This window comes from Clavelina lepadiformis, chromosome 1 (assembly GCF_947623445.1).
Source record: "Clavelina lepadiformis chromosome 1, kaClaLepa1.1, whole genome shotgun sequence".
Classification (NCBI taxonomy): Eukaryota; Metazoa; Chordata; class Ascidiacea; order Aplousobranchia; family Clavelinidae; genus Clavelina; species Clavelina lepadiformis.
Window position 1 is genome coordinate 11,028,799 of NC_135240.1, and position 25,669 is coordinate 11,054,467.

General features: G+C 36.5%; 3 protein-coding genes and 2 non-coding genes across 10 annotated transcripts; 3 read left to right on the forward strand and 2 right to left on the reverse strand.

The window, feature by feature from the left end:
• Window positions 1-136: 136 nt before the first annotated feature.
• LOC143445285 (uncharacterized) lies at window positions 137-7,036 on the forward strand. Of its 5 annotated transcripts, XM_076944291.1 has the most exons (16): window positions 137-206; window positions 322-386; window positions 479-614; window positions 687-812; window positions 1,909-2,041; window positions 2,642-2,954; window positions 3,156-3,320; window positions 3,485-3,772; window positions 4,042-4,241; window positions 4,348-4,468; window positions 4,917-5,020; window positions 5,194-5,351; window positions 5,923-6,047; window positions 6,178-6,250; window positions 6,338-6,697; window positions 6,856-7,036. In XM_076944291.1, the coding sequence occupies exons 3-16, from the start codon at window positions 609-611 to the stop codon at window positions 6,961-6,963; spliced, it is 2,280 nt and encodes a 759-aa protein (XP_076800406.1). In that variant the 5' UTR covers window positions 137-206; window positions 322-386; window positions 479-608; the 3' UTR covers window positions 6,964-7,036. The 5 variants fall into 5 exon arrangements, with proteins under 5 accessions (XP_076800406.1, XP_076800387.1, XP_076800397.1 ...); XM_076944272.1 differs by lacking the exon at window positions 137-206 and having other exon boundaries at window positions 228-386; XM_076944282.1 differs by lacking the exon at window positions 137-206 and having other exon boundaries at window positions 228-386; window positions 4,042-4,205.
• Window positions 7,037-10,539: 3,503 nt separating this feature from the next.
• On the reverse strand, window positions 10,540-16,977 carry LOC143445307 (mitochondrial inner membrane protein OXA1L-like). Of its 2 annotated transcripts, none has more exons than XM_076944339.1 (6): window positions 16,800-16,977; window positions 15,499-15,685; window positions 12,365-12,544; window positions 12,110-12,274; window positions 11,425-11,567; window positions 10,540-11,331 (listed from the first exon to the last, which is right to left on the reverse strand). In XM_076944339.1, the coding sequence occupies exons 2-6, from the start codon at window positions 15,541-15,543 to the stop codon at window positions 11,094-11,096; spliced, it is 771 nt and encodes a 256-aa protein (XP_076800454.1). In that variant the 5' UTR covers window positions 15,544-15,685; window positions 16,800-16,977; the 3' UTR covers window positions 10,540-11,093. The 2 variants fall into 2 exon arrangements, with proteins under 2 accessions (XP_076800454.1, XP_076800446.1); XM_076944331.1 differs by lacking the exon at window positions 16,800-16,977 and adding an exon at window positions 15,766-16,140.
• A 1,812-nt stretch (window positions 16,978-18,789) lies between these two features.
• Window positions 18,790-18,862, forward strand: Trnav-aac (transfer RNA valine (anticodon AAC)). The gene has a single exon. It is a non-coding gene; the product is annotated as a tRNA-Val (tRNA).
• Window positions 18,863-19,320: 458 nt separating this feature from the next.
• Window positions 19,321-19,393, forward strand: Trnav-uac (transfer RNA valine (anticodon UAC)). The gene has a single exon. It is a non-coding gene; the product is annotated as a tRNA-Val (tRNA).
• A 701-nt stretch (window positions 19,394-20,094) lies between these two features.
• Window positions 20,095-24,290, reverse strand: LOC143473176 (high-affinity choline transporter 1-like). The gene is made up of 9 exons (XM_076970054.1): window positions 24,043-24,290; window positions 23,654-23,802; window positions 23,444-23,564; window positions 23,217-23,365; window positions 22,193-22,330; window positions 21,924-22,077; window positions 21,481-21,698; window positions 21,241-21,387; window positions 20,095-20,991 (listed from the first exon to the last, which is right to left on the reverse strand). The coding sequence occupies exons 1-9, from the start codon at window positions 24,212-24,214 to the stop codon at window positions 20,611-20,613; spliced, it is 1,629 nt and encodes a 542-aa protein (XP_076826169.1). The 5' UTR covers window positions 24,215-24,290; the 3' UTR covers window positions 20,095-20,610.
• Between the last annotated feature and the right edge of the window lie 1,379 nt (window positions 24,291-25,669).

The window sequence follows — 25,669 nt, forward strand, 5'->3', positions numbered from 1 at the left end:
TCGCGCTTCAGGTTGCATCTTTTGTTCTCATTCATGGCAAGTTGGCAACGCAAAACAATAGAATTTAAACGAAACCTGGCTGCAGAAACACAATAACCACTTTATGGTTATAACAAGAAGAGTCCAAGACTTCTGCACATGGCAATTGTTTTATTGTATCGTCATAAAGACTCCAAGAGTCAAATCACTATGTTCATTGTTAAAAGGTAAGAAATAAATTCTCCAAAATGGAAACAATAAAAGTGTGAAACACAAACTAAAGTAAGGTCTGAATGGGCTAAAATGTTGAAGCAAGATCTACTAAGTTTTCTGCATTCGAAGGTACGTTGGTATGCGATTCATCAAAGCAAAAAGGTCAGCTTCCAAATAAATCCATCTTTGGAAAAGTGAGTATAATTGAATTTAAGGCTACGACCAATCCTAACATAACTACGGTAATTCACAAAACTATCTTCTAAAAGCGAACCGTTTCCAACAGAAACGAAGACCTTGCAGCCGCCGTGCGTCAATTGCAATTTGCCCCAGATTATACAGATACTCAATCTACACGTTCGGAAATTTTTGGTGAAAAGTATGGCGAAAAATACCCCTTGTTTACTATATATGAAATGAAGGTAAAAAGTGTACTAACTTAATTAGATTTTTTGGTAAAGCATTAACAAAATGTCGACTTATTTCGTCACTAGCCAAAGCAATTGTGGCCTTTCGTGGTTGGGCGGAGTTGGAATAATTGCACCTCTCTTCGTGTTACTGAAGGCGACCTTTTGGATAACTTGTTTCAGACGTACAGAGAACTATTCGAGCAAGGATATGTGAGTCGTAAGACAGCCTATAATTACAAGAAGCACATGGAAATCATAGTCTGTAATAAGAGGGTAGCCTTTGTTGTCGTAGGAAACGCGCTTCCTATTAGACAAAGAAATTGCTTTTCCGGAGGTACGTTTTGAGAAAGTTTATACAAAGTCCCATTTAATAAGTTTCTTCACCAAATTTAGCAGGTACAAACCCAAAAAAAGAAAGTAAAGGCTTGGTCTTGTTATAAGTAAAGGCTTGGTTTTGTGATAAAACTTGACCAACAGACACGTGGCAACGCGCATTGGTCAACCAGTTTGTACAGCTGGACTCGGCCACATCTCTGATATCAAGCCAAAACACGTTCTTTCTTTGCTGGATATAGACTGCGAGTCGGCTAACTCGACAAATTTGGTGGGAGACAAATTTAACAAGGCGTGAATTTTATTTACTTGTCCTGAATTACGACTTTTGTAATTGCGTCAAAGCTATTTGCACAACAACGATAGCAGCGGTTTGAACCCTTAATCGAAATACTAAATCCTACTAGCACGTTGCCGCGAAGTCGTAAAACTCAATTGGTCGCATCTGTGTGGTTTTATACAACGCATACTTTAATATAATAAAGCGAAAATTTCACCTTCAAGTCATGCAGACCGCTGTTAATATGGGCGGTTAGATTAGCAAAAATGATATGCAAAAATTGATTTTAAAAAATTATCAAGGTTTCAATTGAAGTTAGTTATTAATCTGAAGTAGATACAGATTAGGTTTAGGTAAATTTTGTTATTACATTTATGTAAGTTAGGCTTACGAGAGGCCGTGAAAAATAGTTTAAATTAAAACGATTGTAAGCCCTGATATAGCATCAAAATTAAATTCTCAGTTTTTCGGCGCACCAAAATGCTAATATATTCCTATAAATAGGCAATTTGAAGACTTCCAGTTGATTCTTTGTTTAAAATTGTTTTGTGTTTGTGCCGTTGTGTGTGAGACTCGGATGGAAACATGTTTCAGGGTGAAAAAGTGACAACAAACTATCTGAATGAACAATGCAGGATTCTCCGCGCCCATGCAATGATAGCCTACCCTAAACTAATTTGTTTTGCGTTCAAGGTGTTACGATTCACGACAAGCATTTACGAGACAGTGTTGATGTCTCGCACTAGAACTTGCTTGAAGAAACCGGCTGCAAGCCACTCGAACCATTCGTATTCCTCATCATCGTCAGATTCTGCTTCTATCACAGGTAAGAATCATATTTTCACTCCGTTTCGTCACATGTTTTTTAACAACTTGCTACAACAAACGGGTAGCACAGGAATAATGTAAATCGTCGATGATTACTATTCAAGCCAGGAAGTGGTTACGTCTATATCTTAGGCAGCCCCGTGACCATTAAAGGTTATGGCTTCGTTTGATGAATTGCATCAATGGTATGAATGGAATTCGTTTTCAGCAAGCAGCGCTTCGCAGAGCGCGTAGAATAGTTAATTGATGAATTTCATAATTCTATTTCGACAAGCAGTCATATGACTGCCATAAACCCGCAAGCAGAGGCGTAGCCAGGGGGGGAGGCGAAAGGGGCCATGCCCCCCCCCCCCCCCCCCCAATTTTTAAAGTTTGGATTCCGAAGTTGAACCTTTTGTTGAAAATATAATAAAATTGGTATACGTATTTGTATTGTATAGTTCCCTTGAACTCATCAAATATTTGCCCACCCCAATTTTTTTCGGGCTACGCCACTGCCCACAAGCGTTATAACAATGAACCGAATGGCCTCATATACTGCAAGAGATTGTTTTAGTAAGCTTAATCTAATTCGTGCATTTTCAAACATGTTTTGCAGAAAACGAAAACGCTGATCAAGAATTGACCAAGGTAAGCTTTACCTATTACGGAACGTCTGTGGAACAACTTTGTCAAGTTTTAAAGAAGGACGGTCTTGCAAATATATCTCGGATCAAAATTTTTGAGCAAAATCCACATTTTCGCAAGAAGAACAAAATGATTGCGTTTCCGAACCTAAAAGATTTGTGTGATAAACTCTGTAAAGACATAGTTCCGCCAACCCTGGTATTATTCCAAGACCGTGAATTTTTCCAAAATGAAAATCTCAATGTCGTCGATCTCGCCGGCAGACAAAGAACTGTCTTTAAAAGGTTAGAAGTTTATTTTAGTGTGACACTGACAACTGACACTCAATTTATGCAGACTAGTCATTTACACTTTGTCTGCATAAATGAAATTCAAAAGTTTAGCCTGCACGCATATGATGTTAAACCTTATCAAGTGATAATACTCAAAGCTCGTCCAAAATGTACGAACTTGAAATGATGTGTTTTGTTATTTGCATGCTCCAGAAAATTTACGACTGGTAACATGTTTTGGTCCGGACAGCAAGACGAAAAAGGTTCGGTGCTCCGGCTAAAAGATGATGTGAATTCTATTTTAAGTCCTCTGAATCGCCACCTTCTTCTGGAAAAGAAACGCGCTCGAAGACAAAAACTTGCACGGCAGAAGGACCTGTAATCCTAATTGTTAATTATTATAAACTATTGTGACATTTACCTTGCGTAATTGAATCTTGTTATATGCATTTGCGTGGTAAACTGTAGTTATTCACGGTCCTTGCTATCTGCGGCTTCTGCTATATAGCAAATCTTGCCGAGATGAAATATGTTTTTTACAGGTACGCAATACTTCAAGAAATGTGCGCACAATCCAATGACCCTTACGAAAAGTGGTGGTTTAGGTTAAAAAATTTGACTAAAGTTGAAGAGCGATTACCTGAAGAAGATTCCCTCGAAAACAATTGCATATCTGATCAAAGCGTGGACTCTCTCGTCCTAAAGCCAAATGTAAGAAATAAAAAATTATCACCGAAACAAAAAAAAGAAAAAGCGATGACAGATCTTCACACAACCAAAACGTCGGGGCCTATTGTAGTATCAAACCTAGAGGCTGTGGACAGCTGGAAGTAAGCAAATGTGATGGTATATGACTTGTTCGTATTTGTTTATTCCACCGAAAGTTCCAATGTATTTTTTTATGAAAAGATGCATATCACCAAGTTTTGTTGCGTTTGCATCCCATTTAATTACAATAGCTATACTTTTAAACAGTACACTTTTAAGGTCGTGTTGTACCAGGTTTATGTAAGCTATATCTAGCAACAAAAGTTATTTACAAGTTATTTCTTGTAAGATAGTCATTATCACTCGAGTCAAATAGCATGTATTTCGCCAGATGCGAGTGTGACATATGTACGGGAGCGTTTCTACGGAGTAGGTACGCAGTTCCTGGCGCAAGAAGAAGAAGAAACCTCGCTGGCGGCGCTGGTTTACCACAAAAAGGTCAGCGTCGGCTTGTAAATCGACGTGAGCGCTCCCAAGAGACCAAAAAGAAGAATGGTAAACTTAACCAGACTTTCACAATCTCTGAAGAAGGTGATATACTAAAACTATGTCCAACGCTCTTAAACCTGTTCAATATAATTAATAATATCATTATTATACGACTGCATATAATCTAAGTTTTTTTTTGTATACATAGAACTTGACGGTGATGATATAAAACCGTTAGTAACTATAAAAGAAGACATGGATTCAAAACATGCTAAGATAAGTCACTCAACCACATCAAAATTATTAATGGGACCAAGTTCAAGAAAACAGTAAGTTACCAATGGATAGTTCTTTGTATCGTAAAAAGTCTGATTTAACGAAATAGGTTTTAAACATATAAAGACTCCAATTGTAATGGCTTACTGCAAGCTCCCAGATTTTTTGGCTAAAAATGCACGTTTCACTCATTATGATAATTATCATTCCAATTTTTATCTGCATTCTGCATCTGACAAATTAGAGCTTTAAAACACGCCAACTGCTTTGGGTAATTCTCAGGCTAATAAACGACACCATCAACCATGCTGCCATCTGATTGATTTAAACAGATGTTTAATGCCCTACAAAAAACGTTTAACAAAATCAGAGAAATCTTGAGTTTTCAACCATACGCCTTCTGAATAAAAGTGCTAACAAATCGTCCATGACATTCACGAAATCATCTTCATATGACAACATGAATCCTAACAATTCGTAAGTTGTACGGTGTATTTATAGACATCGGAAAGTAACAGTGGACCCAAACATTTGGTGGAGTTCAGTAAGCACATATACAACACCGTATTGGAAGCAGAAAAACGAAAACCGGCCAAAATCGCAAGGTATTCCAATCAAGATAACGCAGTATAAATTAAAATGTAATATTTAAATTATACAATATGTCCACGTAAAATAAACTGTTGCAAATGTCCAGCCCTGGACAGATGTCACGGTATCCAGTTTCAGCAATAGCAGGCTGCCAACGAGTATTTATGTTATAACTTTAAATCTGCAGATTCCAATTTGATTGATGACATGAAAAACGATTCAGAAATTAAGTGTAGCACTAAAAGAGAAAACATAAATTCGAGGAAACTCAAACTTACCTACAGCTTTGACCGCTTGAAAAAGCAAAGGTCTATGAGGAGTTCGCAAGAAACATTTTCATTAAATGTACGGTATGGTATCACAGTCTTTTTTTCGGACTGAGGAATGTCTTTGCACGACTTGAACTCGGCGATGCTTCGTCATCGCCCGAGCCCTTGTTACCGAGATTGTCAAGTGCAAGTTCCCATTGCATTTTTTGTAGGTTTTTTGATTACGTTTTGCACGAATTTAAAACTGCTCATCAGTACCACTGAGCAGAACCAAGCTTCGTTCATGTCTTGCCCAAGGACACTACAACGACAGCGCCATTGGGTCACAGGCTAATCAAACCAAGGTCGCAAAATTAGGAGCCGAGTGCTCTTGCCGCTCCTCCGAGTGAAGCAATGTATTATCAAAAAGCAATGTTTAAGAGTATTTGTTTTCATATTAGCTGCTCGATATTGCAAGAATACCCAATTGGGCTTAATTTACCTTTAACTTAATGCTTCATTAGGCCTATAAAATAGGTTATCAGACCCATAAAGTTCGACATTCTTAGCAGCAATATTAACAAATTTTGCGGTTTCATTTTACAAGTAAAATTGAAAGGGCATTAAGAATAAGCAGTCGATAACAAGTTCTTTTAACTCTTCCCCAGACTACATATAAAAATGATGAAAAAACAAAACTCACGTCAGTGGAAACAACAACGTCTTCACTACTTGATGAGCAATCAGAGTCACTTGATATGACAGCACTTGGTGCACATGGAATAGTTTATTCGTGAGTTGTAACTTAGTACAAATTCTAATGATAATAAGGTATTAACAAGTTTGTAAAAAGTTTATTCAAGACAATAAAATTTTGAATGTATCTTTAAGATGAATTATATTTATTGTAAATGGCTTTACAGATACGAACCCGGAACGACTCACTGCTATACTAAACTCAATCTAAAAGAAGATGATCTCGAGAGTGAGGAGAAAGTAGGTTTAGCAAATAACTTGTTAAATATTACATTCAGGACTCGTACACCACTTTTACGTTATTGAAGTCACGTTCTGCAAATACAGACAGTTAAGCCTCAACCAAATGAAGCTCAGGAAGCCAAATCGATTGGGGTTCCTCCTCAGCAAAATGAGAAAGATCAAAACGAAACGCTCCAAGAACCTGAGCATGTGACAAAAGAAATTGCTTCTGAAGTGGAGCTAGTGCTGAGCCCTCCGATGAACGAGCTTCAATCTCCTGAAGATAAATGCAGAGATTTTTTAGCATCAAACCTGCCTAATCGTTCGGTGATTCAAGGTACTGACAGTCCTGTTTGTCAACATTTTGAGAACATTGTGCCAAAAGAGTTTTCAACGTTATGCGTTGCGGCACTTCAGTCTTTCATTGTTCGACGTGAAACCCTTATGACAAGCAACACTTTCCAGGTAAGTTGAAACAAGTTTCAGTGCATATAAATAACACAATTTGTAATTTCAGCTTAAATTATAACGTTGGAGGCTTTGTTTACAATATGTATGTTGCCTGCCGTCTTGAAATGTAGTTCTACAATTAATAATTAATTAACCCTGCTAACTGATTTTAGCGGATTGAAAGCCTCACAGTGAATCGAATTCCACTATTTTCATATGAAGATAATCTCCAAGAAAACAAAAGAAGCCATGTCAACTTTATCAAGAGTGATTATACATAACGAAAGCGCGTTTTATGTTCTAGTCATCTAGTGCAACAACTTCTGGGGTTATAAAAATACAACATAAAAAATATTGAGAATGGTGTAGGGGAAACCAGTGTAATTTGGACCCCTTAAGCAAAATCTTTGATAATAACGAAAGTCCTTGGTCGATTTCTTCCAAACTTCACTTGTTTATTCACATACATGAAAGGTACAACATAACGAAGTATCGGGCTTAAATAATTTAAACTGGAGGTGCACTACCAAATTAAATTTTTTCATGCTAAGGGTCCAATTTACACAACTGTTGTGTAAAATGGACCCCTTTCATTTTTGAACAAAACATACAACTTAATATTCAATTTTATTCGGATAGCACCTAACTTCACTGTATAAGTTTCTAATTCAATGACACTGCTGGTAAATAGTCAATTTTAATTTTTTCAAATGAGGGGTCCAATTTACACAATGTGTGATTGTGCAATCTGGAACCATCGATAACTCACAAAAATAGAACAACCCATGCAAAAACAGAAACACACATTTACGAACAGTTGTCGCAGTAATAATACTTGGAATCACTAATATCAGCACATTCTTCATGGGCCCATTCCTTGCAGTTTTTGCATTGAATCCAGTCTTCATCTGCAGAATCTCCACACACCAGGCAGATGGAATTCTGTTTGTTCTCTGTTTTCCTTCCTCTCTTCTGTTTCGTTTTTTGTGCACCGCCTCTTTTTGTCACATCACTGTCTCTTTTATTCAGAGTGTTTTTATGAGGAGAACTTGTCAAAATTGTGGCGCGTGAAGATTTTCGCCGTTTGGTACCAGGATTCATAGATCGGATTCGCTTTGGTAGAGGGCTGATATCTGTGACAGTTACAACACTTTTTTTTTCTCAGAATAAGAAATGGATGAGAGTAAGCCTACAGGGCTGGCTTGCATGTCAGAAACTAGATTGCTGGTTTCAGCTGTTTTGTTGATGCAAGCAGGAGTGGTGTTAACTGCAGTTGAGCTTGCATTTTCCACTAGAGCTGAGCTTGTGGTGGCGATTAGATCATCTGAATTCTCAGCTGGATCGGGTTGATCTGTGACATCAGCAGCAGCAAAATCACCGTCATTAAAGACCAGCATATTAACTGGATAAATTCCGGCCTTTCGAAATCCATTCACCGCACAGCTAACATTTGCAGCTTTTCCGTATGCAAGACCAAACAAACGACAAATTTGAAACGCAGAGACTGCTCGTCCAGGATTTGCACGCAGCCACTGCTCAATTTGTTGATAATAATAGGTCTTCAGTGGTTTGAAAAAAGTTAAATCTAATGGCTGCATCCGATGACTGGTGTGTGGTGGTAATGAAAGCATAATAACACCACTTTTTGATGCCAACTCTAAAGCTTCGATATTGTGCGTGTGGCTTTTATGTCCATCTAAGATCAGCAGGACCCTCTCTTCTTGGCTAGGCTTTGCATGCTGGCTGAAGTGTTTTATCCATTCCAAGAATATGTCGTTGTTCATCCATCCCTTTTTCTGAAAAAAGGTTCAAAATTTATTACGAACTATTGAGCATAGAGAGACTAACATTTTGTAAAGCAAAGCCAAATTTATGCACCATACAGTGATAATAAAACCAACTTTTACAAATAACAAATTGTCAGTATGAGCATAGTTTAATTAATTTATAGCCCAATTGGTTGAAACATTTGAAAACACTAGCAAACGTAAATAGTGCAGGCTATAAAATTTGACATCTTTAGCATCCCAGTGGTAACAACCACCATTTTGACAGTCCTACATAGATTCAATGTCGGCACACATAGCATCAACATAGAAAAGATGGGTTTTGCCTGGTAGGATTGCTAGACAATTAAACATGACTCACTTGACAAGTGAACATGCTTCCTGGAGGAGCTCCATCCTTCATACGCACTCGTGGAAAGATGAAGCCTGGCGGGACAAAATTTCCTGCTGCACTCATGCAGCAAATAACCGTCACATTTTGTCCTCGCTCTTGACTAGTTATCGAGCCAACTTGATGTTTCCCCTTCTTAGCTAAAACTTTTGACAATTTCTGAACAACGTTTATCCCAGATTCGTCCATATTATAAATTCTGGCAGCAGTTAAGTTGTTCTTTTCATAAATGTCATGAATGAGTTCAAAAAACTTAGCTATCTGTGGTTTGTTAAATCCGGATGCTCTCGCTAGTGATGTTGCCTCCGGGGATCGAAGAGATATTTCTGGATGCCTTTTCAGAAATCCTTTCACCCTATCATAGCCAGCAATTTTCTTTTCTTTGTTGAATCTAGTAGAAATGTTATTAGCTTCTGCAATTTGGAATGCAAGCTTTTGAAGGTCCATCAATGTCAAGCCATAAAACCTGGCTTCCATATCTTCAATATGCTTTGCCAATTGGTTTTCAATCTCTTCCGGGAGGTCAGTAGATCTTCCTAACATGTTGCGGCTGCCAAGAGCAATCTTGTTCTTCTTTTTCAGTCTTCTTAGAAGAGTCGTTTTGGGGACATGAAACTGTTCGGCTGCTTTTTTTATACCCATTGTGCCATCTCTTACAGCCCCTATTGCATGTCGCATCGCTTCTTCATCCCACTTTCCATACACTCCTTTGCTCTTACGCTCAGCTCTTGTGGTCATGTTTGTACTAAGTTCAAGATCAGAAGGATCACAAAATGAAAGTTTAATATCCTAAGAAAACAGGTAATGTTATCTGCCTCTACGTGTAATTTAGGGGGGGAGGTCCAAATTACACGTTTTATTGCGGTCCATTTTACACAAATCTAAGCTGAAATTTCTTTCAGGCTCTTCACTAAAATTTTAAACTGACAGTCTAATACTGTCATGGTACAGTATCTGCGAATGTTTTAGTTGTCTCGAAACGTTTAAATTATTTTCCTACCTGCCTCTAGCCTCCGATTATATCGAAATGACGCATGACCTAAAATAAGATCAAGCACCCCTAATAGTTTACTTGCGTTTTCGTAACTAGACCACAAAAGAAACGAGACCAAACACAACTGCTGCCACATTTTCTTGCTAACTTCTTCCATGTCGCGTGATGTTTGTGACGTCACCTACCGCGATTAGTCTGAAATCAGCCTTGGTCCGATTTACACAGGGGTCCAAATTACACTGGTTTCCCCTATCTCCCTGCATAACTTATACAAAGTGTTGAAAGACTAAGCTCATATGCTAAAATTTTGAAACTGAGGGATTTCTAATCTTTCTGGTAACATATATAGAATAGAAGCGACTAATATGATTTGGATTTGAAAAAATCTTTTTGTCAGGAGCAGAACACGTCTTAGCGTTGGAAAACAAGCTTTGCAAATATCAACGACCTCATAAAAACAAAACTATATTAGTTAAATTGGAGTCAGTGGTTAGAAATAGCAAGCCCAATTATAACAAATGCAAGACGTTGGTTGGGCACTCAAACGTTATATCGAAACCCAAGCTGAATATCGGAAAACGTTGAAAGAGTTTTACCATCCAGTCTTTCATTGAACTTTGGTAGGGCAAAGGAGGCTAAATGTCACATTTTCTGCGTCTATGGCCAATGTTTCTCAATACATCACCGCCATATGAAAGTATTTATCTTGTAACAATCATCGTGCCCCTTGTCAAACAAAATTGTCTATCTACCATATCATCTTACAGAGAGAACATTTAGTGAATGTTCTTCCAAACAGGTATATTCTAAAACGAAGCAAACACTACGAAATTTTTTTTTGTTTGAAAAAAAAAATATTACTTTTTGCTGATTTTTTGATGAACAAATATATACATAAAATCAAACCCAGATAATTTTCCACAATTTTTTTCATTCCAATTAGATAAATATACAAAAGACGGTTGTAATCGACAACACAGAAGGTCACATTTGAGTCATCTCATAGAAACCTTTCTGTGACAACTTGCCCTCTACTGTATCTCTACAAATAGAATGGTGACATCGCAGCAGTCTATGGTAAGTAGGCAAGGTTTGGTTCAAAGAAATCCATGTTATTGGTAATTTGTTAAAACCTTGGGTATCAGTTCCGGAAATGCGCTTTTTTGAACCATTGCTTGAAATGTTTAGTAGACATATTTGTACTTAGAGGTAACAGATTGTTATAGTTCTTCTATTTGTTTATTTTCTTTGGGACGCCCGTTTTTCTCGCTCCTTCTTCAAATGTTCCTGCTGTTGCTTTTTTAGTTTTTCCTGCAGTTCCTGTATTTTCTGTTGTGCAGCTTGATAATCATCTGACTTAGCCTTTTTTGCTTGATTCATAGCATGTCGTCGCATGTTGAACATATTTTCTTTGAACGCTTTTATTTCTGCCTTTACATCTGCGGGATGCTCCACCAGTTCTGGTATTCCTAATGCTCTGTAGGTAAAAAACAATATGCAGCTGCAATGAGAAGTAAAAACTAAAAACTTATTTCACCTTAAGCTCTAAGAGAAAAATAAGTAACCATACCTTTGAAGTCTTGGGTTTAGAAATAACTTCAATTGAACAAAACTATACACATTGCTGGTCAGCCAAAATATAAATAAAGAAGAAGGTTGATAAACAAAAAAGGGGAGAGAAATGAACGGTATCCAAGGCAAAACTTTCTGGAGCTACAAAAACATGGAAATACTAATAAGACAGTTTAACTGGAAATCTTGCCTCTGTATAGCAATTGTACAGATATGTAAGTATCCAATATGGATACACTGAAAACGGTATATGACTCTCCAATCTCTATACATGCAGAATTATAACAGTGAAATACGTATCTTTCCAAAAAGTTGGCTTTTATCTTACAATAATTTGACCAATGCAAAAGAAAAATGCTGTTAGCTATAGGATATTTACCTTAAATAGTTCAAACAACATTTATTGTTTGTCAGGTATTATTATACACATATTATATTGTCTCTTATTTTCCTTAATGGAAACCTTACAAGAAATTCACACTTACAAGGAGTAGGGAAATGGAGTGCAGAAATTAAGATTACCAGTAACTAAAATAACCGCTATTACGGTAGTCATGTATTTTTGCAGTCAGTTGTCTTAAGTTTAGGCAAACAGCAGTTTTGAAGTAAAATCTCCAGCTGTTGCTAGTGCAGTGGCCAACTATACTTTTCTTCAGTTAAATAGGCTAGTAAAATAATCTTACAGCAGGTATTTCAGCAGTAGAACCAATTTCACCAGAAGCAGCGCCATATCTAAGAATAAAACTCATTGACATACAAGCTAATACAGGTAGGAGAAAGTATGGATCAGCTACAGTCAAATCTGTAAACCACAGCATTCCACTCTCTGTCAAACTGGGAAGTTTTGCCTGCAATATAACAACTTTGTATAATACCACACTTTACTTTCAACATGATAAGTGACAAAATTTAACAAGAGACATACAAGCATTCAATACCTGAGACATTTCACGAAGGGCACCAAAAAATGATAAGTAAATTAAACCGATTGGAAGCTGAAACAAAAGTGGTTTTATTGGATTAATATTTTTCTCCCTCATGAAGTTCATATATTTGGATGCATTTGCTTTTTTTTCAAATTCATTAGTAGCAGTCATAGCTTTCATCTGAAGCTTCATCTGCAATGAAAAAATTACAATAATAATAAAATGGTTCATAATAGCCTCGTTATATGCAGGGTTAAAGAAGGTATGTTTTTTATAAGGTGAGATAGCAAACATGTAATCAATGCTACTTTCGCTTAAATTGATGGCTTGATTTAAGTAGACTTCCACGTTAACTGACTCGACTCAAGACATATGTCTGCAATTCAGTTAGACTGAAGTCACAAAAGACAATAGCAATATGTATTCTGGTAATGCAACAATGTAGATGTTCTCAAAAACTTGCATACAACGATTATCACAATATTAATGGATTCCGAATATCATTTAGATCTATTTCATGCAACTAAAATTTCATTTAAAGATATTCTCTGAAAATCCAGCAAAATCGACAGTAAAAGACCTTTTAGAAACTGAGGATCGATGTTAACAACTTTCTTAGAAAGAAAGAGTCTTTTACAAAACAATGAAATATTTCCACACAAAACCACACTCAATTGGGTACAAATGAGTTAATAAAACTGCAAGTGAGTTAATTTTTTAATCCAAACTACAAAATAATTTTAACCAAGTAATATCAGTCATAACAACAAGATTTTAATGATAGAATTATGTAAATTTATGATAATTCAGGCCAATAAAAAAATTTTTTTTTCAAAAGGCATGATATGTTAGATTGATTTAGGGGTATATCAGGGGCGCTGAGTCCGAAAATGCCATTACTTTTGCTGATTTGGCTCTAGTTTTTGAGATATTGCTTCTTCCTACATATACCATGAAAAGTTAGAAATGTATGCTAGTGAGTAACATAAGTTAATAAAAACTGAAGCCATGTGAAGCAGCTATTTAGTTTTGCCCAAATGTTGAGTTGTCTGGCACAAATTCTTCGCTTGGGAGGTAAATAAGGCCTTAAATTAGTTTATATCATCTCCAATCAAGCATAACCATCATCATCTCATCCAGAAACTTTCTTATACTGAGCATAACTGGGAGATATGCGATGATTTGAAAATGGTCAACTTTCTCATAGGACAACAAGCGGGCTACACCAAGTATCCTGCTTTATTTGTTATTGGGATAGTCGGGCCACTGATCAACACTGGATTAAAAAGGAATGGCCCATACGTGAACAATTTGTGCACGGAGATAAAAACATTGTAAATGAACCTTCAGTCGTGATGGCATCATTTTACCCCCATTGCACATCAAATTGGGTTTGATGAAACAATTTGTCAAGGCCTTACAAGATGGTGCGTGTTTTGATTACTTGTGCAAAGTATTATCTGGTCTTAGTATTAAAAAGCTGAAAGCAGGAACTTTTGATGGGCCACAAATACAAAAATTAATTAAAGATCAAGTTTTTCCCTCACATATAAATGAAGTTGAGAAGGCAGCCTGGCACTCTTTCCTTGCAGTTGTAAAAGGATTTCTTGGAAACACAAAAGCAAGCAACTACAGTATGTGGATCTCGTACAAGTGATGCATACGAATTTTCAAGCTCTTGGATCAAGGATGAGCGTAAAAGTTCACTATCTATTCAGTCACTTAGATCGCTTCCCTGAAAACCTCGGAAATATGAGTGAGGAACAAGGTGAAAGGTTTCATCAAGATATTAAATTAACGGAAGAGAGATATCAAGGTAGATGGGATACTCACATGATGGCAGATTACTGCTGGTGCCTAATGCAAAGCTGTCCACAACAAGACTACAGGCGAAAGTCGTACAAGAGGATTTTCCTGCAGATGACTTCAAGCTAATTTGAGTAAATAACTAGAGTGCATCTAAGAACTTCACTAATGCACATCCTGAGATGGATATATTTCTTCATTAAAGGGTTTTGCTTTGAATACTCCGTGGTAAATGAAAAAAGGTGATTGTTTGTTCATTTCGTCTGTTTTTACAAATTTTTTCTTTCTTTTGTAGGCTTAGGCATACTTGGTTTGTTATTACCAAACTACTGCTATTTATTGTTCACTTCAAGCAAGTTTTAATGTGGTATTGGAAGCTTAGTCTCACAAATTGCAATATGTTAGAGGAATCTGATTAAAATACGAATAAATGGGGGATTTTTTGTATTGAATATATGGAAAAGAATAGATTTATGCAGCACTTCTTCATTTAACTAATCTCACTGTGTCTTTAGCTTTTGCTCATTCTTGTGGTTTTAGTGCTGATAGACTTACTACAACATTTAATATAGGCTGTTCCTTCAGAAAAATGCAACCTAGCTTCAAATTTAAAATTTACGAAAAATATCGAAATTTGCTAATATCTTAAAAACTAGAGCCAATCTGCAAAAACTAATGGCATTTTCGAGCTCAGCGCCCCTGATATACTCCAAAATCGTTCTTACCTTCCATGCCAAAATTTTTTTGTTGGCCTGTATAATAAATAATTGTTATTCCCTAAAACTAACCAGTCTGAAACTATCTAACTCCATACAATATCCAATCCCTAAAAATGTTTGATGTGTTGCCGCACCCCCTGCTTCCATGAAATGTAGCTTTCGAGTAAGGTAAGTTAGACATTTTGGGATACAAATAGTTGCCTTTCCCTAGATTTCGCACTCATTAAAAATTTAGCTCGCATCAACACTCCTGCGTGTGATCATCCCTAATTAGGAACCCCTGCAAAAAATGGTCAGTTGCTACTAACTTTAATGGCAACAACATGTGCAGAAGCATGTTACATCACCACAGCACAACTCCAGAAGCAGTTGAAAATACTGCAAAATGTGATATGAAAGCACACCTGAAATTAAACAGTTTACATCTTGTGGACTTGACTAGACTAAACCGTATCAAGCAACTTGATTTAAATCACACAACGAGTTTAGCTGACTATAGGCAGAAAATACAAACTGGATACAACGCTGACAGAAAGAAATCAATGTTATGGTTCCTTCAAACAGTTACATAAATGCATCAAGCTTAGTATTAACTTAATAGAATTGCAAAAATATACTAACCTGCTCTGGGTAATAATTCTGTGTCCTTACCACAAACGATCGCATTCTGATAAATGCTGGAATTGCAATCAATCTGAGTAGAATGGTTGTAATAGCAATTGTTGGTATCCAAGCAATATCAAGGTCAGTGTGTATAAACTCAAGGAGGTTTTGAAGCCAGTTTTGAGGGTAACTCCATCCTCCCAACCTAACATAAAGACACTTTAAGTACTGTTGCATCTACAAAATCTAACAACAAGTTACATGTACATTTATATATTTGCAAACCCATAATCAGAAAAAGATTCAAGTTTGGCAACGCCATCAGCTGCTGCAACAAGTGTTTCTTCATTACCAGACACATAACTCCCACCACTTATTTTTTCATCAAATATTACACCATTGATTGTGCCTTCTTTTAAAGTTCCGCTATCTAATGTGTCGGTGTTTGTAAAAGTGTGTGCGTTGGCAGGACTGAATGCAGTTTCATGCAATGAAAAGTTTCTTGTGATGGTTAAGAAGCATGGTTGTCGGGAAAACACAAATTTATTTAATGATAAGGATGAAAAGTTTCGTGTACTGCAAGAGGACAAGTATCTTACAGCATTTCTTGACAAAGCAATTCTTGCTTTTACAAAACTTAAGTAAATCATTCTGCAAAAATAAAACTGTGATATGTATATACAACTTCCCTGCATTACATAAACAATGAAAAAGAGTTGCGTGGGGGGGGGGGGGGATGGCATGGGAAGGCAGAGAATCTCATGGGCATCGCAGTGTGCTGTCCCAGATTTTGTGTTATAAAGTAACCTTTAAATGTAAAACCAAACAAAATCCAACGCTCTATACCCTGTCCAACTTTTAAACAAAAAACAAAAATCTCATACATTTACAACTTCAAAAAATGTAACTAATGAGAATAACAACTTAAAACACACACGCACAGTCAGTACATAAAACTATATTACATTTAAAGAAAAAACAAGCTATGGTATACAATATAAAGAATCTTTTTCAAAAAGTAGGACTTAAAAAATGATATAACTTTTTACTCAGATAAATACAATATATGTCGATAAACCCTTTCCAAGTTAGGCCACCAGTTTTTTGGACGGCAAGATTTTTTCAATCGCCTATATTTAACAATGAAAAATGTGAAACCACTTTGATTCTTTTTAAATTACCAATTTCGAGTTCTGGGCATTGGATTGTAAAGATTTTGGTGTGTAGCATGTGAATTACTATACATAATAAAAAAAAAATATTGAAAATATGTTGCTTATAAGAATATATTACAGCAGTTGCCACAGTTTGAAACTTACCACAGTTTGAAACATCAGCACTGGACTTGTTCAATATGACGTCTAGATACATAGTAAGCGAAGCATGCAAGGTAAAATGCATAAGGGTTTGCATGGTGTCGGCAGCACATGAGAATGTAGTAATTCTGTTTTTATTAACTTTTACTTGGTTATTTTAAACATTGCTTGACATGCTAAACAAAACACCAACACGCAATCATTACGACTTAAAAATGATATAATATTTTACTCTGATAGATACAGTATATGTCTATAGACCCTTTAAACAATGCTTGACATGCTAAACAAAATTAGCCTACGTAATGCATGGCAGGTTACACACAAACACTAACACATTTTTGCATGCTTTGCTGACTACATATCTAGACATCATTTACAATAAATCCAGTGTGTAGGATTGAAACCGCTGTAAAATAAAAACTAGTTAACAAACTTTCAATATTTTTTTTCTTTATCCCGTAAAAAAATTCATATGCTACTCATTTGGGCAAAATTTTTACAATCCAATTGGCAGAATGCTTAAAATTTAAAGAAGAATCAAAGTGGGTTAACAATTTCCATTGTCAAGTATAGGCAATCGAAAAAAATCTTGCCACATCCAAAAATGGCAGCCATAACTCGAAGAGTCTATCACCCAGCACTTTTCTTAATAAGTTTTTGTAAAATAGAAACACATCTATCAGTCTTACTAGCGCCATTAGGGGGTGGTATTGGGCCATAAGCTTTTTATGAAACTTTAATTACTTTTCGTTGATCATATTTCCTTGTTTGCCACAGTGCATTTCGTATGCCAATGGTCAGTTTGGCGGACAAAACAAGTACGCAGAAGTGTTACAGTACGCAGTACGCTACAGCAGAATAGTTCAGGGCTTCATCGAATTTTAATGCAATGATGGTTAAGCAGTGTACTTGTATCATACTTTCTTTGAATACGCTGCTAAGTGTGCAGACAAGAGACATAATTACCCTACTGTAAAGTTTGTAGGCTCTGGTATGTTTCAAGTCATTTGGTTTCTGCGCCAATTTTCTGGTGCAGAATTGCCATTGTGCTCGATTTTCTATATTATAAGTATTAGGCTATGTTGGCGAGGCTCAAACTTTGGCATTACGATTATTGGTGCATTAATCCGGCGCACTGCAAGCAAACCTTCCAATAGTTGAATATAGAAATAGGCCTTGAAGTAATAAGTGGATACAGTTCAGTGGCCCAAAAAAGTAAAACCGAAAATAAAATATGGCCAATGCCAACACCAATAAAACAGTATTAGATTAATCGCACAATATTATTATTATATTGTCTTACCTACTAGCTTAAAAAACAAACGGTATTTTAATAAAAAAGACGGCGAAATACCGCCAATCCCTCATCATAGCTGGCCTACATTTTCGCCACACCTGAAATTAGGTTGCCGCAGCTTTTCTAAAATTTGAATGTTTAATATCTCGGTAAAAACTGAACCGATTTTCATAATTTGGTATTATTGTCTTCAGTACAACAAGTAAGTTACTTTTAAAATAAAAACAAAAAAACTTCACTACAGGAACACTTAGGCAACCATGCCTTGTACAACAATGCAATCTACAACGGGACTATCCCTAAACAATAATAACATGTAGTCAAATAAAAATCATTAAAATTGTAGCAATGCTTTGCAATGTGAAATACAGTACAGTAATTTTGTACAACAACTATCAATTTCAAACTACAAATAATCCTAAACCCAAGACCTATATCAAGGTCGAAACTTCACTATAATTTGAATGGCTCGATTCATGTGCAGAAGTAATAAAATAAGAAACTTTCTTCCTATCAACACTAATATCATTATGCTACTAAGATGTAGGCCTACATCAACAGAAACTTCTGCTGAAAATTATAACACTTATTAATCGACCAATACCCATCGAGCTTGTGGAATCCTACTGAATTGGATACGTTAATTCTATCGGATAATGTAACAACAAGGACCATGCCAGAACCGTTGTCGAAGTTTCCGTAGTGTAGTGGTTATCACGTTCGCCTAACACGCGAAAGGTCCCCGGTTCGAGCCCGGGCGGAAACATTTTTTCTTTGTAATATTTGTTGTTACTTGTCAACCTACTTCTACAAGAAATAATTGGGTCATTTTCCCCAAGATATATTAACTCAAAGTGATAAATTCGAAAAAGCCGCCACTATTTCATTTTAATTATCAGTCGAAACATTAGGCCTATCTTTATTTGAATAATTAGATTTATGCACATAAATAATTGAATAAGATATTTCTTTTCAACCAACACCAATGTTATGCTACTAATAAGAAGTAGCCTATCTAGCCTACAGAAGCTTCTATTAAAAATGGTAACACTCACTACCGAATAAAACATAAAACGCTTAAATATAATAAGCAAAGGTATAATCAAAGCTATAATCATGCTTAAAAACATTTCTCTTATTAATTGCCCAATGCCCATCGAGCTGGTGAGATTCTTCTTCATTGGATACAATGTTGTCAAGGACAATGACAATATCGTAATACCCGTTTCCGTAGTGTAGTGGTTATCACGTTCGCTTTACACGCGAAAGGTCCCCGGTTCGATCCCGGGCGGAAACACGAATTCTTGTGTATTTTGTTGTGAAATTATTTTTAGCTCAGTCATTTGGCAAACGCATATTTCTGGTTTATCACTTTTTTAAATCAAGTTGGGCCGATTGTGCTTCATCATAAAAAAAGACGAGATATATTGCCATGTACTTCTCCAAGAAAGTAATTAAGTTGTTGTTCCAGAATATATTAAACCAAACTGATAAATCAGAAAGCCTGTCACTATTTCACAGGAAAATCGAACAAAGATCGCAGGCAACGTTTGAAGCCTTGTTCACGGTTTACTACTAACCTTACTTGAATGTTATAACAAAGTATAACCTAAATCTAAACCAAATTTCCTTGTTTGTCTAAATATACTTTTAACTAAGCTCTAAATAACTAAAATTTTTGCATGCCCATCTTCCAATTTTAAGAACGGCGTATGTGACCTATTTATAATGACCTAGAATATTCACTTCAAATCGAAAACAACAATCGCGGTTAACTGTGATTTGGACGTCGGGATCATGTTAGCAAGATGTAAGCTACCTATATGGAGCATAGTTTTAGTGACAAGTCCTTGGCATGGGTTAATATAAAAAGCTGCGGCGCTCAGGATGTATGATTCCTGATGACGAGTAAGTGACGGAGGTTGCGCGTTATTCCCAGTTAGCACTTACCACTAGTTGTCCCGAGCGTACTTTTGTTAAACAACGCAGACTGCCAAAACCAACTTTTATTGTCTTGCTGCAATACTACAGTACTCGTCTGCCCATATGACAAGTACGCACATACATAAATATATATATATATACAAGATCGAACAACTACCACGCATACAACCGTAAAGTCAGTGGAAACACAACTAAAGGGGTAATGTCCAAATGACGACGGCAGAGTCACCGCGTGGTGGGATCATGGCCGCCACAGAATTATAAGTGGGTATCAAACTATAAAAGTAAAACTGAGGAGGTCCAACGCAATTTATGTGCATGATAATACTAAACTATAGCCAGTAGAGTTATAAGTTGTATGTTGCATTAGTCCTTTCATAGGAGTTACATACTGTAAAAGAATAAGTTTCATAACATGCATGCATGTTTGTGTTTTGTGAAGTGAATTTACATGCTTACTAAAGTTAGTTTCGCTGGTTTTGTTGTTTTATCTTCATTATTTTTTATTCGTTTAAGCTTGGCAACAACACAAGACACATCTACAAGTGTGACAAAGCTTCAAAATCCATATCAGTTACTTTCAACCTCACTTTTCTGGTTTGTGGACGACGATTCATCTTTGGACGCTTTCGATTCAAGATGTACCAATTCTATCTTGCGGCCACCATAGGCTAATTTACAGTCGAAGAAATCGTATTTAGCCGGTATGTAGCCTTTTTCGAATAGGAATTTTGCAGCATACGAGATGGATAACAGCATTATCAGTGAAGTGATCATAGTGAATGTCTTGAAAGGAAAATTTGCCTTGTCTGGGAATACATTTCCCGGGTAATTAATGAATGGAGGAACACCGAGAAAGCTTTCTCCTCCTCCGAGTCGCATGATCAAAGCGTATATGTATGCAGGTAACGCTCCATAAGAGTTGGGGTCAAAATAAACGACTGCAATCAACTGTAAAATAAAAATTTTAATGAGAAAACATTTCCAAATTTTGTTTTCATTGAATTTTTTTTATTGATTTTTGTGCGATAAAAACAACTTGAATAGGTCTAGTTGTACTGTAAGCTATTTGTCTTGCTTACTTTAGCAACCGACCTACTGTAGGTTGCTAAAGACTACCTACCGACCTACAGCCTGAAATAGCCAAGAACGTGCAAGAACATGACCAATTACACCATGGATGTCTAAATGACTAAGCACCTGAGGAAGCAGAATAGCGTAGATGAGATCCGAGCAAAGGAACCAAAGCGCAAAGACTGATTTTACTTTGATGGCACAAACAGTGGGAACGATGCCAGCAAGTACTGTACCAACCCTCATCACCCATATTAGCTCTCGTTCCGAAGCCTACTAATAAAATTACATAAAGATATTTCATTAGCTACGAATACAGCAGCTAGTTCAAATAGTTCAGTAGAAAATGACCCTATTGAAACTTGCCTGAGGGCGGATCAATGGCTGATAGAAATTTCTAGTGGTCATACTGGCCAAAGCTAAAATACTGGAATCAGCAGACGACATAACAGCTGCGGCAGCAGCACCAAGGCCAAAGAAAGCAACTGCATGCGGAGTCAGATACTGAAGACAAATTGGAAGGATCATTGCCTCCTCACCGTTTTCAAGTGGTGTTCCAGGTCCATACGTGGTGGCTGTCCAATCTACAAGTAACCAAAATTCAAAATATATAAGTTCTTGTGACCTTGACAATATGACGTTTAGTTCGTTACAATTAGTCTCAAAGCATAAATACGATAATAACGGGAAAGTTTCAAGGAACAGATGTTGAGATTTTAATTTCATAAATAGGAAGTTATAACTAAAAATTGGTTCGCAAGTATAATTTCTTATAATGTCAATTTTTTTGTAACTTTAGCCTGACTTACTTATTGAAGAAGCTGCTGCTCCAATAAGTATAGAAGGCGTCGACATAAAAATGCATCCGAAGCAAGAAACAATAGAAAGAGTGCGAGCAGTAGTTGGAGTTTTAGCTGAAAGAACTCTTTGAAAGTAACATTGCCATGGAATTCCGCCACCTATCTACAAAAACCCAAACTATTAACCAAACATTTATCACGGAATAAAACACAAACTCTTCGGATTCGGGCTAAAAAACGAAAGCTTAATTTTCAAGGTTATGGTAATGTAAACTCACCAGCATGAGTGTAGAATCTATCCATTTTCCAGACAAATTCATATCCCATGAACCCAACCAGGACTGATTCCAATATGCCGTCTCCGTGATAGGAGCAATTAAGGCATCGTTGGTAAAAATGAAAGGGATACTGAGCCACTGTATATTAAATCACTCTTACGTATACAAAAATATAAAGTACAGAGTTTGATGTGGAATCAATGATGGCAATGGCATCCGAACTGTTCGTTCCGAGTTGTGCGTATAGCCTGCATAGACCTATCGGTAGTGAAACTTAGAAACGATACAAATTCAGTTATGATCTTTTATGTCAGGGAATTTCAACCATTTTTAGTCTGTTGCACGCAAAGGATCGAGGTTGCAAACTAGTCACGGAATACTGCATCTTTTATCGGTATCTTATTATAGGTAATCAACTAATCATTAATCAGGTATATAGCCTACTGTATAAAACAGTGTGTTTTGTTGTATCTTTACATGTGCAAAGCAAGCTAACAGCAGTTGATGTTTTGTGTATTAACGATTTTCATCAATCACCACTCCAATTGAAAAGTTGTACAAGGTTAGGCTTGATAAAGTGATTTTTAGTGCTTTTTAGAATATGCCTACACAGGCACGCAAAAGCAAAGAAGCCGTTTATCTTGTTGATCAAGATCGCTGTCAACTATCAAGTAGATAATGACTTTCTGCGACATAGCGATTGGAAAACTCTGCTATAAGCATAAGTCGTTCCTTTTTGGTTACTTATTCGCACAGAAAGTTGATTACTTACTATTTTGTTTTCTACCAACACGTTTTCGCTATATTTCAGCATAAACGAAGCTATTTACGGAAAACAAGGAAAAAATGTCCAGAAAACAAGTATAATCAATAACGTCACGGCAGTTGTACAAAACAGGTTACTAGGAATTTGGGATGCCACCCACCACTGTGTAAAATGCTCGAATATGCAAATGCAAGGAGTGGCGTTTATTTTCAAATCATCTTCTCATATATTTTAAACTTGAAGCAATTCTTCCCTTACCATGCCGAAAAACATGAAGATAAGCTGAGCAACATCCGTGTATGCGACTGAATACAATCCACCGAACAAAGTGTAAAAAACGGCAATGCAAGCAGATGTAATGACGGCAACTTCGTGAGATATTCCAACGATAACGACAAGGGTAGCTCCTTTTTTGGCAAAACAGTACTTATAATGAATAGAAATTATACAGGCCAAACAGACAAACTAAACTTCATCTTTTATACCTAAAGCGGACAAAATTGCTCCGGCAAAAAACATTTCTCCACAAATTGCCGGCAAGGAAACCAGCGCTCCCATAAACCGCCCTAGTTTTCGTTGAAAGGGATCGATCATCGTAACGTAACCCTGTTCAATATTAAGTTATACAACATTCACCCCCAGGCTTGACTTTTACACAGTTATACAAAAATGAAATTCATAACCGTAATTCATACTTGGCGTCTCATCTCCTTAGCAAAAACACAACCACCAATGAGAACGGAAAGCGAATAACAGAACGGTGGCTGAGTCCAAAGCAGACCCATTCCCGGAGTGTAGATGGATTCCGAAGTTCCAAGGAGATAACCTCCTCCAACCCAAGTTGCTGAAATGTGTCAAGTCAAATTTAATAGATTAACTGCATAAATAGGTAATCACTGCATGTATACACATTTCAATTAAGCATTTAGCAAAACATTTTCTTCGTAAGACAGATAGACTACACAATTTCAACGTATATCCTTAAAAATTCGTTATATGCATACATACAATATACAGAAACTAAATGCGGAATTTTATTGTAAAGTAGCTAACTAAACCGGGGATGACTGTAGATTTCACACACCTGTCATAGTAAAACATCCCAATAGCAATCCAATATCTCGATTCGCCACCATGTTAGCTTCACTTTTGTTAATGCCGCGCTTACGTTTCATCCATGCGCCCCAAAATCCAAAGACCATTATCAGAAGGTAGAAAACGATTAAAGATATAAGTCCTGGGATGTTGACGGCCATTCTGATAGTTTTCAGAGACTGCAAGATTGTTCGAATCGGTAATGTTCCTGCTCTGTGGTGAGCATGAGTTTTTTCGTTTTTGTGCAGCTTTTTCGAAAAATAGGTTATTTAAAACAACATTTTTTTCTTTCCCAGTCGCTCAGCTTTTCTTCTCTCCCATTTAGATTTCACAACTTTCAGCGGTCATTGATATAGGAACAAGCCCACCAACAGTTTCCGAGACGCTACAAAGCTAATTAATAACACGTTATAATAAGAAACGCATAACCGCTGTTTTACATCGGGGAAAGTCGAAAGTATGGAATTCTCGCATGGTTGATCCATTCAACTGCTAAGTAAAGGTTATGGCGCGTTTATAGCGCTACCAGCATACGGACTCATATATTATGAAGACTAATGTTTTGTCATACAAGTGTACTAGGGTTCTTCATATTCAGGTCATATTTAAAAAGTTTCTGTTATCAGTTCTGTTATCAACCAAAACTAAATCTGTGAAAACATTTTGGAAATTTTAAATTTCTGATCACGTTCATGAGCCTCAAAGTATTCATTTAAAAATCGTTAATTTTGGCATTTCCTCCAAACCGAATATGTTATAAAAGTTAGATTTATAGCGCTGTGAGAAATCTAAAACATTTTTTGTTTAATATTCCTGTAAATGTGACATAACTAAACATCTTTGAAATAATTTTTTTGTCGTATTTAGTTATAAAAGCAGGATTGTTCTATTAAAAATTGCACATTTTATAGCCAGTATACTAGATTTTGGATTTTGTTCATCACAAGTGTATAGTTCTGAAACCCATTTGGCTGCTATCATAAAACTGAAAAATTGTGCATGCAGCACACAATGAACGCAAGAACAAAGGGTGAGAAGAAAATGGTTACCAAATACCAAGCTTTCGCCACAAACTCAATCTGACAGCACAATATATTATAGAAATACATTTTTAGGGAATGGTGAATTGTGACTCGGTTTTAGAAAACAGTGCAACTTCCGTCTCTGTTTCTCTGCTGCTTGTAGAAGATTCTTTTTGTGTCGAAGATTTTTAGTTAACTTAATAAACACAACTAGTGCCTAATAGAAAAGTAAGCAAGTTTCTTTTTTTTCAAATCTCAGTGACTTTTTTTCTGGTGATTTGGAACAAAATATAGCCAATTAGCTTTTTTCCAAAAGTTAAATGACTTCAGTCAAAGAATAGAATAGTTGTCACAACAAAATGACTAAGGGATACCATAACATGTGCAGAATTGGGCCAGATTTATGGTTTATTTTCTATTGCCCAGGTCTGATGCATGATGGGCAAAGTAGTACCAGAATGAGGTTCTTTCATATCAGTCCGTCTAGTACAGGTAATTTTTTCTTTGCTTGGTGAAAGTTATGATCGATGCTGCAGAATGAAAAGTGAAGCTAATGACAGGCTATTCCACCCAAATATATTAACTAAAACTCCT

Bases quoted from the DNA above. Each gene is read 5' to 3' on its own strand.
- LOC143445285 (XM_076944272.1), top strand. From the start codon at position 283: ATGTTGAAGCAAGATCTACTAAGTTTTCTGCATTCGAAGGTACGTTGG. The intron at 813-1,908 runs GTGAGTCGTAAG...TTTGCGTTCAAG, and splicing joins AACTATTCGAGCAAGGATAT to GTGTTACGATTCACGACAAG. The intron at 2,955-3,155 runs GTTAGAAGTTTA...TGCATGCTCCAG, and splicing joins CAAAGAACTGTCTTTAAAAG to AAAATTTACGACTGGTAACA.
- LOC143445307 (XM_076944331.1), bottom strand. From the start codon at position 16,130: ATGATTTACTTAAGTTTTGTAAAAGCAAGAATTGCTTTGTCAAGAAAT. The intron at 15,686-15,765 runs GTTTGCAAATAT...TCTTTATGTTAG, and splicing joins GAATCTTTTTCTGATTATGG to GTTGGGAGGATGGAGTTACC. The intron at 12,275-12,364 runs GTATTGAATGCT...GTTATATTGCAG, and splicing joins CCCTTCGTGAAATGTCTCAG to GCAAAACTTCCCAGTTTGAC.
- LOC143473176 (XM_076970054.1), bottom strand. From the start codon at position 24,214: ATGGCCGTCAACATCCCAGGACTTATATCTTTAATCGTTTTCTACCTT. The intron at 22,331-23,216 runs GTAAGGGAAGAA...TTTAATATACAG, and splicing joins TCTTCATGTTTTTCGGCATG to TGGCTCAGTATCCCTTTCAT. The intron at 21,699-21,923 runs GTAAGTCAGGCT...GGTTACTTGTAG, and splicing joins AGCAGCAGCTTCTTCAATAA to ATTGGACAGCCACCACGTAT.